The sequence below is a fragment of the Leopardus geoffroyi genome, chromosome A1 (genome assembly GCF_018350155.1).
Source record: "Leopardus geoffroyi isolate Oge1 chromosome A1, O.geoffroyi_Oge1_pat1.0, whole genome shotgun sequence".
NCBI classification, from domain to species: Eukaryota; Metazoa; Chordata; class Mammalia; order Carnivora; family Felidae; genus Leopardus; species Leopardus geoffroyi.
The window spans coordinates 187,884,122-187,900,000 of NC_059326.1; the positions used below are offsets into that span (position 1 = coordinate 187,884,122).

At 47.0% G+C, this 15,879-nt stretch overlaps 1 protein-coding gene across 2 annotated transcripts in view; it reads left to right on the forward strand.

The window, feature by feature from the left end:
- CCNJL (cyclin J like) overlaps positions 1-15,879 on the forward strand; it is a 58,504-nt gene that overhangs the window by 21,025 nt on the left and 21,600 nt on the right. For both annotated transcript variants that reach the window (XM_045502995.1, XM_045502987.1), the window contains exon 3: positions 9,029-9,242. In XM_045502995.1, the coding sequence (XP_045358951.1) occupies positions 9,029-9,242 (214 nt within the window). The remainder of the gene's footprint in view (positions 1-9,028; positions 9,243-15,879) is intronic.

Here is a 15,879-nt window from a genome sequence, read left to right on the forward strand (position 1 = left end):
TTAACATTTTGTTGTATATCTAATAGTTTCTTCTTGTCCATTGTTACTGTTTTTTTAAAGCTTATTTATTTTGAGAGAGCGCAAGAATGTGAGTGGGGGAGGGGCAGAGAAGGAGGAAGAGAGAGAATCTCAAGAGCAGGCTCTGCACTGTCAGCACAGAGCCCGACGTGGGGCTTGAACTCTTAAATTGTGAGATCCGTGGGGCTTGAACTCTTGAACTGTGAGATCATGACCTGAGCCAAAACCAAGAGTCTGACACTTAACCAACTGAGCCACCCACGCACCCCTCCATTGTTATTACTTTTAAAAACCAAAATAGGGGCTCCTGGGTGGCTCAGGAAGTTGGGCGTCTGACTTCGGCTCAGGTCAAGATCTCGCAGCTCAGGTCAAGATCTCGCGGTCAGTGGGTTCCAGCCCTGCGTCAGGCTCTGTGCTGACAGCTCGGAGCCTGAAGCCTGGAGCCTGGAGCTTGGAGCCCTCTTCCGGTTCTGTGTCTTAGTCTCTCACTCTTGCCCCTCCCCTGCTCGTGCTCGGTCTCTCTCTCAAAAATAAACAAACATTAAAGATAATAATAATAATAAATAATAAAAACCAAAATAAACTTTGATAACAGAAGTATTTTTTGGTAAGGTGGATTGCACTCCCTGCACCTGAACTCCGTCACGGCCGCTTGTCCCTGTGCCCCAGCCTGCTCATCTCTGGTTATGGCTGAGGAACTCGTGCTCTCTTGTCTGGCTCAGGTGATAAAGGGCCAGCAGCTTGTGAGGGAGAGTTTCTGGAAGCCTCTGCCTGTCCTGCTACCCCTCCTTTTCTGTGCCCTCCTCCCAGCCTTTCTGCTGGCCACAGAGATGTTGCCCCTGCCCTGCCGAGAGGAAGGTCACTCTGCCTGGCCCCGTTCCTGCCCTTCCTGCCCCTTTCCGCCCACACTGGCTGCTGAGTGCCTGCCAAGTGCCTGCCTAATCCGGGAGGGCTTTACAGGCCGCCCCTCGCAGGCTGCTCTTTTGTTTCTGGAATCCAGGCCCCTCACCAGGAGGGGTGGCTTCATGCACCCGGGCTGCTGTGGCCTTTAAGCTGACTTAGGTCAAAAGTGCTTGGGGAGGAATGCGGATCCTTAGAGCAAAGCCCTTGTAATGAAGGCCTTTTCCCCCTTAATTGGGTTACAGAAGGAATCAGCTGGGCTCTCAAACTAAACAGGGTAGGCATGCTGGCGTCCCACATTGTTGTTCATTTGCCAAGGAATCACCCTTCTCAGCGCCAGAAGCTGAGGCTGACTCCTCATTCCATTTGACTTCAGGGTTCTGTGGAGGACAAGGGGATGGGTAGGTTTCCTTCTCTGCAGAGGCCCCCAGGCCCAGCTATAAACCATCAGGTAGAAAGCTTCCCTCCACCCACCAGAGCATTCCATCCAACAGTTCCTCTGAGAGTCCAGAGAGCCTTTGACAGAGGCAGATAAGCTCAGTTTATCTGAAGTTTGATTGCCCAGCTTGAGGGAAAGGCCACTAATGCTTACTGATTGCTGTCAAGTGCCAAATATTTTACAGTTAGGGCAGTGTGACCCCCATTTTTCAAATGTGCCCCATTTTTCTTTTTTTTTTATTAAAAATTTTTTTTTTTTTCAACTTTTATTTATTTTTGGGACAGAGAGAGACAGAGCATGAACGGGGGAGGGGCAGAGAGAGAGGGAGACACAGAATCGGAAACAGGCTCCAGGCTCTGAGCCATCAGCCCAGAGCCCGACGCGGGGCTCGAACTCACGGACCGCGAGATCGTGACCTGGCTGAAGTCGGACGCTTAACCGACTGCGCCACCCAGGCGCCCCTCATGTGCCCCATTTTTCAAAAGTGCCTGGAGAGGAATGTAGATCCTTAGAGCAAAGCCCTTGTAATGAAGGCCTGAACCCTAATTGGGCTACAGAAGGAATCAGCTGGGCTGATGAGGGCCCAAATGAGGGCACTGGGGTTCCGAATTCACATGCCCAAGGTTAATAACTGGGGTGGACCTGAGATTCCACCCCAGAACTGCCTGACTTAACTATCTGTGCCAGACTGCTCCCCAATATGTGGGGAGAGGAGTGTATTTGATGCACCGTGGTACGTTACAGTATTCATTCTTTTTGTTTTTTAAAGGCTATGTTTTTAAAACAGTGTGAGGTTCACAGCAATATTGAACAGAAGGTACGGAGATGTTCCATGTACCAGCTGCCCCCGCATGCATGCACAGCCTCCGCCATATCCACATGCCCCACCAGAGGAGTACATTTGTTACAGTTGATGAAACTCATAACACATAAGTGTTACTTAAAGTCTTTTGTTTTTAATGTTTCTTTTTGAGAGAGAGAGGGAGGGGCAGAGAGAATCTCAAGCAGGCTCCGCACTGCCAGTGAAGAGCCTGATGCCAGGCTTGAACCCACAAACTATGAGATCATGACCTGAGCTGAAATCAAGAGGCGCTTAACTGACTGAGCCACCCAGGTGCCCCTGTCACTTAAAGTCTTTGGTTTACATTAGAGTTCAGCCTTGGTGTTTTACATTCTGTGGGTTTGGACAAATGTATAATGATGTGTATCCATCATTATAATATACGGAGTAGTTTCATTGCCCTAGAAAATCCTCTGTGTTTGGCCTGTTCTCTCCCTCCTCCACCCATCCCCTGGCAACCACTGATCTTTTAACCCTCTCCATAGTTTTGCCTTTTCCAGAATGTCATACAGTTGGAATCATATAGTATTTAGCCTTTTCAGACTGGATTCTTTCTCTGAGTAATGTGCATTTAAGTTTCTTTCTTGCCTTTAAAAAAAATTTTTTTTTAAGTTTTGTTTATTTTGAGAGAGAGAGAGCATTAATAGGGGAGGGCAGAGAGAAGGAGAGAGCGAGAATCCCAGGCAGGCTCCACAGAGTCCAATGTGGGGCTCAAACTCAGGAACCGATGAGATCATGACCTGAGCTGGAGTCAGACACTTAACCAGTTGAGCCACCCAGGCACCCCTCCTCCTTGCCTTTTCATGACTATCCATTCCTTTTTACTCCTGCAGATAGTTTTTGAGCACCTCCCTCTGGGCACTGGGCAAATGGTATAGGCAAAGTGGACTTGACCTCCACCCTCCGGAGCTAGAGTTTAGCAGGAAGACACATGTAAATAAGTACATACTTGGCTGTGAAGAATAGCATGCTAAGAGAACAAGGGGAACTTGATTTGGAATGATGAGGAGTCAGAGAAAACTTAGGAAGGGACATTTAAACCAATATCTGAGGAATGAGCAGAAATGGGGGTGAAGAGCATCGCAGATGCCTGTTCTACTTTCAGAATCCTGCCCACTTTTGACACTCAGCCTCTTCTGGGAAGCCCTATTTGCCAAATCCTTCTTGACCCGTACTGTTGCCTGTTCCAAAGGAACATAACTTTTTCTTTTTTTTTTTTAATCTTTTTTTTAACGTTTATTCATTTTTGAGAGACAGTGACAGAGCGTGAGTGGGGGAGGGGCAGAGAGAGAGAAGGAGACACAGAATCTGAGCAGGCTCCAGGCTCTGAGCTGTCAGCACAGAGCCCAATGCAGGGCTCGAACTCACGAGCCGCGAGATCATGACCTGAGCCAAAGTCGGAAGCTCAACCCATCCAATGAGCCACCCAGGTGCCCCCTTCACAACTTTCTGTTTTATGCATGGATGACTTCCTTTGGGAATCTGCTCACGCCAGCGGACCCTTTCCTCAGGAAAGTATACAGAGGGAGCTCTCTTCTCCCAGTTGACACAGGAGAAAGTCCAGAAGGAGTTAAGCTTGGCCAAATTGAGCAGGCAGGGAAGCCAGGACTCTGCATATCTGACCTGTTATGTTTTGGGACTCTGAACTGCCTTGATGGGGGCAGTGCAGTCTGGGCCAGAGGTCACTTGTCTCATTTCCGGCAGCTGCTGCCTACGGAACACCAAGGATCTGTGACTGTGGTTGCATCTTGTCAAGAGCCTCAGAGCCGGCTGTTTAGAGGAAATACCCAAGTAGCCTGCAGGCTTGTGGGGGCTGCCGGAGGGTGGAGGAGGAGGCTGCTTTTGCAGCTGCAGCCCCGCATTGGCTGCTGCTACCAGGTGTCTGGACGTAGCCCTGGAGGAGCCTGGCTGAGAGATCTTCATGCGTAGCCACCCTACCAGTGTTTATGCCCTGCTCTAAGCCCTTCAGGGGCTCTCTGTTGCCCGCGGAGCAGGCTAGATGTCTTAGCAGGGCACACAAGATGGGACTGCCCGCCGTCCTCACCTGCTTGTCTGGGCACACCCTACCTGTCTGGCTGTTCAAGTGCCCCGATTCCCTGGATGGGACACCTGTGTAGCTTTCCAAATGCAGTTTTTCCTGCTGAGTTTCCTCCCTTCCTGTATCTTCAACAGTCACTTCCTAAACATCCTTCCAAATCCTGGCTGGATGGATCTCTCCTCCTTGAAGCCCCCACTGCTGCTCCCTACTGATGGGCTGAGGGCATTCTCCACTCACCACTGCAATTCATTCCTCTTTCCTCCCCAGCTCTCCCCCTCCCTGCCTTTATTCCTTCCACAGCTAGTATTAGGTACCTGATGATGTTCGGACACCCCAGGGTGCTGAGAAAACAGAGATGAGCCAGAGCAGACCCAGTCCCTGCCTTCAAGGAGTTTGAAATCCCACAGTGGCCCATAAATTCATCAGACAATGAAGATGAATAATACACAAGTCAAATCTTTTCTTTAAAAAAGTTAAACTGACAGTAAAAGATTGTCTCTGATTTAAATGAAAAAACTGGGGTGCCCGCCTGGCTCAGTTGGTGGAGCTTGCAACTCTTCATCTCGAGGTCATGAATTCGAGCCCCGTGTTGGGTGTAGAGATTACTTTAAAAAAAAAAAAAGACAGGTTGAGAAAAAGGTACATTAAAAGTCTTGTGGTCTCAGATCCCTTGCAGGTTAAGTAAAGCCTGGGGTTTCAGGACTTTGTCAAACTCCAGTTTATGTGTAAACATGAGGGAGAGAGAGTACTTTGTTCACCTTGGAGCACCTTCCATGAGCAGAGCCCTGGGGTTAGCAAGAGAGATGTCCTGGGCTCAGAGCTCTGTGGGGGAACAAGCCAGAAGAGGAGAGATCCCAGCGTGAAATCTCAACGCAGGCTTCACTTTCACAGGGAAGGCCTTTCCCCCTTTGAGAAGATGGGGGTGTTCCTGCTCAGGGTTTTCCTTTGTAGTGTTTCGTCTTTGTTTTTGTTTTTTAAGGAGGCTCCACACTCAGTACCGAGCCCAACGCGGGGCTTGAACTCATGACCCTGAGATCAAGACCTGAGCTGACATCAAGAATCAGATGCTTAAGGGGCGCCTGGGTGGCTCAGTTGGTTAAGCGTCCAACTTCAGCTCAGGTCACGATCTCGCGGTCTGTGAGTTCGAGCCCCGCATCGGGCTCTGGGCTGATGGCTCAGAGCCTGGAGCCTGCTTCCGATTCTGTGTCTCCCTCTCTCTCTGCCCCTCCCTCATTCATGCTGTGTCTCTTTCTGTCTCAAAAATAAATAAACATTAAAAAAAAAAAAAAAGAATCAGATGCTTAACCAACTGAGCCACCCAGGCACCCCTCCTTTGTAGTGTTGATCACCGTTTGGAATTGTGTAATTGCCTTATTATTTGGTTCCCATCTCTTACTGGTCTAGAAACTCCATGAGAATGGTAAAAAGATGGCTTTATTGAAATATAATTCATATATCATAAAACTCACCCTTTGAAAGTATACAATTCAGTTGCCTTTAGCATATTAAGCATTGTGCAACCATCAACACTATCTAATTTCAGAATGTTTTCATGATCCCAAAAAGAAACCATTAGCAGTCACCCCCCTGCCCATTAACTTCCACCCATCCCTAGCTCCCAGCAACTACTAACGTACTTTATGTTTGTATGGATTTGCCTATACTGGACATACCATATAAATGGGATCATACAATATGTGGCCTTTTATGACTAGCTTTTTTTCACTTAGCATAATGTTTTCAAGGGTCATTCATATTCTTTCCTTTTTATGGCCAAGTAATATTGCGTGGTGTATGGATACATTTTGTTTTTCCATTCATCAGTTGATGCACATTTGGGTTGTTTCCATTTGGAGACTGTTAGTGATGCAGGTTGGCTGCGTCCGAGGACCCAGAGGAAATCCTGCCAGACCAGCCAAGAGGGTCTTTGGCTTCTCACAGGATAGAAATTAAGCACAAGCCGAGAGGAAGTGAGAGCAGCATTTATTGAGGACATAAAGCAGATACAGACAGAGTGGGCGACTCAGAAAGGAAAGAGGTGTGAGTCTCATGTTTGCTTGGAGTCTGGGGTTTTCATTGAGGATTATGGTCAATGCACGAGTCTTCTCAGGCATCCAGCAACAAAGAGAAGTGTTTAGGTGTCCTCCATCAGTCACTTATGCCCTGGAGCCAATGGTCTTGGTGAGTCAGTGGTCTTGGAAAATGGTTCACGAGGACCCACCTCATCACTCCTTAGATGTTATCTGCTGCGCTGAATGACTCCAAAGAAATCATTAACTCCATGCCCTCTATAAGGAGGACATACATTATCTGTACCATAAAGTGTGTGTAGAGTGGAGGTACAGGTCCTAGCAAGAATAGAGGCAACAAAAAAGTAGTCTTTCATGGGGTCCATTCAGTTTCCCTATCTTGTTATGAATAAAGCTGTTAGAAACATTCCTATACAAGTTTTTGTGTGTTCATGTTTTCATTTCTCTTGGGCATACAGCAAGGATTGGAATTGCTGGGTCACGTGCTTCCTCTGTGCTTCACGTTTTGAGGAACTGCCAGAGTGTTCTCCACAGTGGCTGCACCATTTTACCTTCCCACCACCAGTGGATGAGAGTTCCAGTTTGTCACATCCTCACCAACACGTGTTTATTTTCTGATTTTGTTTTTCTAGTAGCAATTGTAATGGGTGTGAGGTGGTATCTCACTGTGGTTTTTGATTTGCATTTCCCTAATGATTGAGTGTTGCGCATCTTTTCATGTGCTTATTGGCCATTTCCATGTCTTCTTTGCAGAAATATCTATTCAGTCTTTTGTCCATTTTGAACTGCGTTGTCTTTTTATTGTTGAGTTGTGGGAATTCTTTATTCTGGATACAGCCTCTTATTGATACATGATTTCCAAACGTTTTCTCCCATTCTGTGGGTTGTCTTTTCACTTTCTTGATGTTGTCTTTTGAAGCACGAAGGTTTTACATTTTGAAGTCCAACTTAGATGATCTTGCTTCTAGTTCTGTTGCTTCTAGTCACATCAAAGAAACCATGGCCTAAGTGATGAAGATTTGCTCCTTTTGTAAGAGTTTGATGGTTTTAATCTTCCATTTAGATGTATGTCTATCTTATTCTAGGTTATATCCCCAGTGCCTAGAATAATGTCTGATGTATAGAAGGCACTCAATACTTACCGAGTTAAATGAATGAATTAATATATTTTGAATGAATAAATGAATGAATGAATGAACAGATACCTCTTGTCCCAGAGCTGTTGCTATCTCAGTAGAGCCACACTGAGAAAGTGGCTGAGAAAGTAGCATGATACAGACAAAGGGCTCCAGTCTGTTTTAATCTCACCCCCAGGGAACCTGCCTTTAGTAAGCTCTCACAGTTCCTTTCCTGCCAGTTCCCCCTTTCCCACTGTCCCTCAATTTTGCTTCTCTTTAGTTTCTGTACTTGACAAAATATAGCTACGGCATTTCCTAAATAAATCATATCTGGCCTACTTTGGTTAAATTGCAAATATAGCAGATATATAAGAAAATTTTTCCTGTCATTAAAAATCTTGGTTGGCTTGATATTTCTCTTGTTGGCTTATGTTGGAGAAATAAATTTGGATAACATGGCAGTGTACAAATTACAAAGTAAAAGTTGCCTCCTTGGGTGGAGGGAAATATGTTTGGAATTTACTTTTAGAAAAAAAATGTATGTGCATGCAGAGAGAGAAAATGTAAAATGAAAACTGAGGAGCCTGGGTGAAGGGTATTTCAGGAATTCTTTGTACTATTATTTTAACAGCTTTTTGTGTATTAAATATTTTTTAAATGTTTTTTTTTTTTTTAAAGAAAGAGAGAGAGAGTGCAGGGGAGAGGCAGAGAGAGAAGGAGAGAATCCCAAGCAGGCTCTGTACTACCATCACAGAGCCCGATGTGGGGCTCGAACTCACGAGCCGTGAGATCATGACCTGATCCGAGATCAAGAGTCAGATGCTTAACCAACTGAGCCACTCAGATGCCCCATATATTAAATATTTTTTAGGGGCACCTGGGTGGCGCAGTCGGTTAAGCGTCCGACTTCAGCCAGGTCACGATCTCGCGGACCGTGAGTTCGAGCCCCGCGTCGGGCTCTGGGCTGATGGCTCAGAGCCTGGAGCCTGTTTCTGGTTCTGTGTCTCCCTCTCTCTCTCTGCCCCTCCCCCGTTCATGCTCTGTCTCTCTCTGTCCCAAAAATAAATAAAATGTCGAAAAAAAAAAAATTTTAAAAAAATAAATATTTTTTAAAATTCATCTCTCACAATCCCACCCAGAGAGGCAATTAGGCTGGGGTCCCTGAGAGGTCACTGTGTGCTGGGTGTTTACATTCATTTTCTATTTAATCCACCCCTCAGCTGTTGAGGAAGAGGCAAAGGTGAAGGCAGGGGACCGTTTTGGCACGACTTGATTGAGTAGTGCAACTGGAATTGGGATGCGGGTCTCTGACCTCCAGGCCTATATTCTTTTATGGCTTGTATATCTCAAGTACTAATCTTTCCCCCAGGGAATGACTGGTGTCTTTGGTGCTGATTATCTCCTTCATGTGCCTCTGTCATCATATCCTTGACACTTCACGAGCTTGTGCTCACTGAGGGCAGATGGGAGATGGTCCAGGAGTTTCTGGAATAGAGGGGCTGCCATCCTGGGACTTGAAGGGTCTGGAGGGAATCACTGCCCCTCACCAGCCAGCAGGCAGGCCCCCGTGTCTCGCTTTCCTGGGGCATCCGAGGCTCTCAGGAGGCAGCCCTGACCCCGCCTTCTGTCCCTCCTGTCCTCCAGGAGCTGAAGCTACCCGCCTTCCGAGCCCACTCCCCACTGTTGAAGAGCCGCCGGTTCTTTGTGGACATCCTGACCCTGCTGAGCAGCCACTGTCAGCTGTGCCCCGCGGCCCGGCACCTGGCTGTCTACCTGCTGGACCACTTCCTAGACCGCTACAACATCACCACCTCCAAGCAGCTGTATGCCGTGGCGGTCTCCTGCCTCCTGCTCGCAAGTATGTGGAAACCGCTGCTTCCCACCCACTCCCCCCCACTCCTTAGAGTCTGGGTGCTCCTGAGTCATTTTACATTTCTGAGGTCTTTGTACATCTTCTGTGTCCATCCTTTGCTGAATGCAAACTATAGTCATAATAATCAACACTTTCTTTAGCATCTGTAACGTTCCAGGCTAAGTGATAAGGATTTTAGCATCTTGATTTTAATGCATCCACACCATGACCCAAGGAGACAGAGAGACAGATACTTGTAGTACCCCCATCTTACCGAGACATAGAGAGATTAAGAAGCTTGCCTTGGGTCATCTAGCTAGTATATAGCAGACACAGTTTGGGCCCAGAACTGTGTGGTGCCAGAACCTGTACTCTTAAGGCAGTGTCACCAGAGGCATAGGGCCTCTGAGTGTGCTATTAGGGGAATGTATGTTAGGGGAAACCCTAACAACCACTGTTCTTAGAGGTATGTAGAAATGTGACTGCTTGATTGGGGCCAACCAAGACCCATTGTGTTGTCACCAGGCCTGGACACCAGGCCTCAATCGTCCATTGAGGCCCAACAAAAAACACAGCATAGCTGTCTGTCTGTCTGCCTCACTACCGCCTGACTATGCTGCTCAGGTCATGTGCTTAAAACACAGTTCTGTCATGCCATCCTGCTACTTAAAATCGCCCCCTGGTTTACCAACAATCTGAGGATAGGATCGTCTATCAAGGTCCTGTCTGTCTGACCTCATACATTTCCCCTCTTCAGGCACTGAATTCCAGCTAGGCCCCTCCTGTCACAGAACTTTGCCCATGCTGTCTCCTCTGCCTAGAAAGCTTCCCCACCCCACCTGTCTGGACCTAATTAAATGTCACTCAGGCCCCACATCCTTGAGAAAGCCTTCCCCCACACACTCAGCAAATACACATTTCCATGGCATCATGCACTCTTAATTAACACCCACCCCCGCTACTAAACAGTAAGTTTTGGGGAGGGAAAGGAACCTAGTACATCATAAGACCTGAAAAAAATATTTGTGGAATAAAGGAAATGAATGAAGCTAGAGGTTCCTTCCGAGCTGGGCTTTCACACCTCTCCAAGGTGCCCTTTACGGAAAGGAGTGACGTGCCCCAAAGTGGCTAGCTACAATCATGACATTTCCTTGACATCTAGTATTTTCTTCTTACAATTCAGTCAGAGTTTACATTCCCCTCTACAATATGTCATCATCCTGTTTTATTATATCGGCCCCTCTCCAATCCTTGAGTCCCACCGATGCCACAAGAGGATGGTACCCATTTTCTCCTATGGCTCTGTCCTCGGCATGCTGCCCTGAACCCCTGCGGCCACGATCACCCAGTTCCAGAAGCACAGCTATAGAGTTTTAAACATTCTGTATTGTTTTCCACCATGGCACTTTCCACCTGTTATTCTAATCCCTTTGGCTGCTTTGGGTGTACAGTCTTCCAATTTGATTTGCTCTACCTTGGGCCAGCTGGATTTCCTGTGTTCTACAGAGAAGTCAGTCTTGCTGGGTGGGAATCCAGTCTGCTTGCTACCTCAAAGTCCCAAAACAACATGTAGCTGTCTTCCGTCTTGGGAAGAGATGCAGGGCTTGCAAGATATCCCTGTCGGCCGAGGGCAGAACGGGCATCACATTTCAGGCGGCCTAGGAGAAGTCCGCGCCATGGCCTTTGGCCTGCTGCTGTCTGTGATCTATGGGCTGCATCGAGGCCCCATGGGGGCAGGGGACTTAGATTTCCATGAGGCCATGGAGGCTGTCCCCCAGCGTCTGTCTGGGGAGCTGGGACGTGAGGCGCACACTGGAGACTCCTTTGTGCTGCCGCCGTCATGGCAGAGGGAAGAGGGCCTTTCAGACAGAGAGGCAGACACCCCCACCCACATGTCTGAGGGCAGCAGCCAGCCTGGGGCAGCAGGAACGGATTTTTCAGGACACCTGCCATATGGTCAGAGGCCCAAGGAAAGAAAAGTTTCCATGACAGCCTGAAATCCTATTCATTGCTCCCTCCCCTCTCCCCAGGCTGACTATTAGCCACAAGGGTGGGGGGGGGGGGTGGTCACCTTGCCTCAGGAAGTTTTGAGTTCTGCTAATTCTGTACCAGATAATTCCTAGATAAAAAGAGTAACATTTCTTACACCCACCTGTCAGTTTTTCAGTTTTTAGAGCTGTTTCCAGATAAGAGCCTTTGCACAGATGGAACCTTCTCACCTACCTGCAGCCCCTCTGCCCCCATAAATCAAGGGTCAGTCAAGGGTCCATATCTTGGTCAGACCAGTGGAAGTCAAGGGTCAGACCAATGGAAGGAGGTGGAAAAGCAAGAGCTTATAGGTTGTTCCATGGTGGACTTGGTCTTCCTATGATTGAGTTAACCGTTCATGTAACCTACACGGGATAGAATCCTACCATAAATATAATCTAGATGTAAGTATACTGTAAATATAGTAGAGCCACTGTCTTCTTTAATCTTTCATCTTTTACAGCTTCCCAGCCCCTCTTTTTGTTGTTGTTATAGCTGTTTAATTAAAAGGATAATTTGGCAGCATGGAGACCCCACAACTTCCAGGTGAATGGGCTTTGTCAGCGTGCCATAACTGTCATCCTGGTGGCCGCAGCTTTATTACTTACTACCCCTTTCTCCACACCCAGCTGTGTGTCAAGCACTTAACACCCATGTCTTGTGGAATCCTCCCAACCAGCCTATGTGGTTGTGCTGTCATCTGCCCATTCCGTAAGCTCAGAGAGGCTGAGTAACTTGCCTATGATCACACAGCTCAGGAGTTTTGTTTGTTTTTTAAATGCGGTAAAATTCATATCACAACATGAAATTTACCATTTTAGCCATTGTGAACCATACAGTTTCATGGCGTTTAGTACATCCATTCACACTGCTGTGCAACTGTTGCCTCTCTCTAGTTCCAGAACATTTTCATCCCCCTGAAAGGAACACTTGTATCCATTAAGTGGCCACTTCCCATTCCTTCCCACTCACAGCCGCTGGCAGCCATTAATCTGTGTTCTATCTGTATGGATTTGCCTGTTCTGGACATTTCGTGTGAAAGGAATCCTACAGTACATGACCTTTTGTCTGCTTTCTTTCACTTAATGTTTTCAGGGTTCATCCAAGTTGTAGCGCACATCAGTCCTTCATTCCTCGTCATGGCTGAATAACACTGTTGTATGGGCATACCACAATTTGTTTATCCATTTATCTGTTGATGGACATTTGGGTTGTTTCCACCTTTTGGCTGTTATTATTAGTGCTGCTATGAACATTCAGTACCAGTTTTGTTTGAACACCTGTTTTCAGTTCTTTTAGGCATAAATCTAAGAGTGGAATTGCTGATTAGAATTGGCTCTTCAGTGTTGAACTTTTTAAGGAAACCCAGAGTTTTGCTTTTGCCTAGCTACTGCTGCTCCGAGATGACTGGGTGTTGAGTGCTTGGCCAGGGCATGAAGCAACCTGAGAAGGAGAGAGGGTGGGGAAGAAAACCAAAAAGGCAGGAGGCATGACCAGGGTGGCCTTTTTGGTAGGGCAGCATGGCCTTAAGTGTGAGACGTTGTTATTACAATCAAAAAGGTATGAGATACATTTTTATTATTAAAAAATCCAAAAGATACAGTAGTATAAAAATTCATTTCCAGGATGTCTTGGTGGCTTAATCAGTTGAGTGTCCAACTCTTGATTTCATCTCAGGTCATGATCCCAGAGGTGTGGGATTGAGCCCTGCATCGGGCTCCATGCCAAACATGGAGCCTGCTTAGGATTCTCTCTCTCCTTCTCTCTGCCCCTGTCCCACTTGTGTGTGTGTGCTCACACTCTCTCTCGCTCTCTCTAAAAGAAAAAAGAAAAAAAAATTGTTTTCCCCAAACCCATAGTCCTTTTGCCACAGTTTGGTGTGTATACTTCCAGACCCAAACATATTTATGTGTTTTCATAATTGGGAAAATAAATCTATTTTTATTGACAAGGTGGTAAAAGGAATCCTAGATCACACCCATATAAACTGCCCAGTAAACAGAATTGCAAGATTCCCTCCCTTTCCCCCATTCCATCGTACTTTCTCTTCTGGATTGTGAGTCTCATCCTGCCCCTCACTGACTGCTTCTGGTATGTGAAGCGGGAAAAGTTAAGGGTGACAAGTTTGTTTCTTGGAGTAAAGTTCTGACTTTCAGGCTTTTGTAGGTGAGGCTGAGTCCTCTGCTAGCCTTCATTTCAGCCCTCCTCCTCCCCAGAAGAGGGAAGCATCAAATGTGGGGGCAGAGTATCCTTTAGCTCACAGTGAATCTGTCATGCTGTGATGCATGTACCTACAGAAAGGCTCACCTTCCCACTGCAAATTTTGTTTTAATTTTTTTAAATGTTTCTTTATTTTTGAGACACACACACACACACACACACACACACACACACACACAGTGTGAGCAGGGGAGGGGTAGAGAGAGGGAGACACAGAATCCAAAGCAGGTTCCAGACTCCAAGCTGTCAGCACAGAGCCTAACTCAGGGCTCAAAACTCATGAACTGTGAGAACATGACCTGAGCTGAAGTCGGATGCTCAACCAACTGAGCCACCCAGGTGACCCCAAAATTAGAAATAGTATACTCATTTGGACAGTGAGATTCACAGAATAAAGTAAAAAATCTGCTGCTTATCCCACTCACCAAAAATACCTTCTGGGAGTAGTTTCTTATGTCTTTTTCCAAAATTGATCTACTGTAATTCCTCATAATTCAAAGATTCCATACTTGCGAATTGACTAAAATTTGTGGGTTTTTTTATTTATTTTGAGAGAGAGCAGGGGAGGGGCAGAGGGAGAGGGAGAGGGAGAGAGAGGGAGAGAGAGAGAGAGAGAGAGAGAGAGAGAGAGAGAGAGAGAAGCCCAAGCACTCTCAGCACAGAGTGTTGTGGGGCTCAGACTCTCAAACCGTGAGATCATGACCTGAGCCGAAGTTGAGAGTCAGGTGCTTAACCGACTGAGCCACCCAGGTGCTCCTCACTAAAGTTTATTTGTAATCTCAAAATCCATACTCACAGAACTTTGGCGGTCATTCGTGGACATGTGCAGAGGCACCCAGTGTGCACGTTCCCAGCTGAGGAACAAAGACAATGCTCTGCCTTCTTGATTCAGCTCTCATGCTTAAAAACAAGGGTCCTTTTCTCAGTCTGTTCAGTGCCACATTTTCTCATTTTTCTGCCTGTTGGTGGTTTTACTGCTTAATACGGCCCCCAAGAAGCATAGTGCTGAAGTGCTGTCTCGCATTCCTGAGTGCAAGGCCATGATGTGCCGTTCAGACAAAACCTGTGTGCTAGATGAGGCTTGTTCAGACGCGAGTTACAGTGCTGCGGGCTGTCGGTTCGGTGATAATGAATCAACAGTATATTGAACAGAAATACACAGAACCAGGTTCTGTGTTGATCGATTGATGAAAACATGACCAGTGGCTCACAGGAACCTAACCCTGTACTTCCCTAGGAGCCCAGTTCTGGGTTCACTAGTTCTGCCTTTCCCAGTGACTTTATGGAACACAGCTTCTGCACGTAACCAGAATCAATTGTGCATTTACACAAGTGGGTTAATACCAAGAGTGCTTTCTTCGTAGCACATCAAGAACATCTTTCCTGTCAGTCTGGGTTTACCTTACTCTTCCTTGACTGCAGAGTTCTCTATATCATAAACACTGACGTCTGTTTGATTACTCCACTGTCGGTGGCCATTTAGATTGCCATCTGGTTTTTTCACTACTGTCAACAGTACGACGACAACTATCCTTTTCCCTGTATCTTTGTACAAGGAGTGTGAGAAAAACGCCCAGAGATGGAAATGCTTGGGTCAAAGGTGTGTGCGTTGTGTGCATGTAAGATTTTGATAGGAAGCACTAAATTGCCTCGTGAATGACAAGATCCCTTTTCTTAAATTGAACTTAATTTGTGGGAGCGTTTGGAACCACACTTCTCTACCTCAAGAAACCATCAGTAGAGGAGCAGTGTCCCTCCCCCATGCCGGCCCCCCACCTGTGCCTACTTATGGCTTTCCTTCTGTGCTCCCAGCAGGGAGTACCTTTGCATCCCTCCTGCTGCCTTGCCCTGTCTAGGATGCCCAGATGAGAAATGAGTTCCCCAGACCAATTGCTTTTAAGACTCCTCAAGCCAGAAATGAATAGTCTCATCTCTTAGCGAAGGTACCAGTGAAAACCATTGCCTACCAAGGGCTTGTGCTCTCTGGGCCTCAGGAAATTCTAGGAGTGGCCCATCTCTGTCCCAGTAAAGCACCTTCACTCCCCCCTCAGCCACCCCTGCATCCTTCCCCTTTCCTCCCCCTGCTTTGATTAGCAACTGCTGCTTCTGAGAAGCAGTTTCTTTGAGAGCAGGGCAGGGGGGCGGTGAGATGGGGTCTCCCTGTTGCAGACTTGAAAGCAGTCTTAATCCCTCCTGGTGAAGGGGATGAAGGAAGGCAGTACCTTCCTGCTGGGGGAGAAGTTAAACACACCGGCTCTCCCCAGGCTGGGAATAGTTGAAATGCCCCTAGGGTACTAATCGTGGGCAGTGGATGCAAAGGGGGCCTTTTTTCCAGGTGGCCTTTTTCACCGGTGTACTTTAGACAAAGCAAAGCAGGAGATTCATTTACAGGATT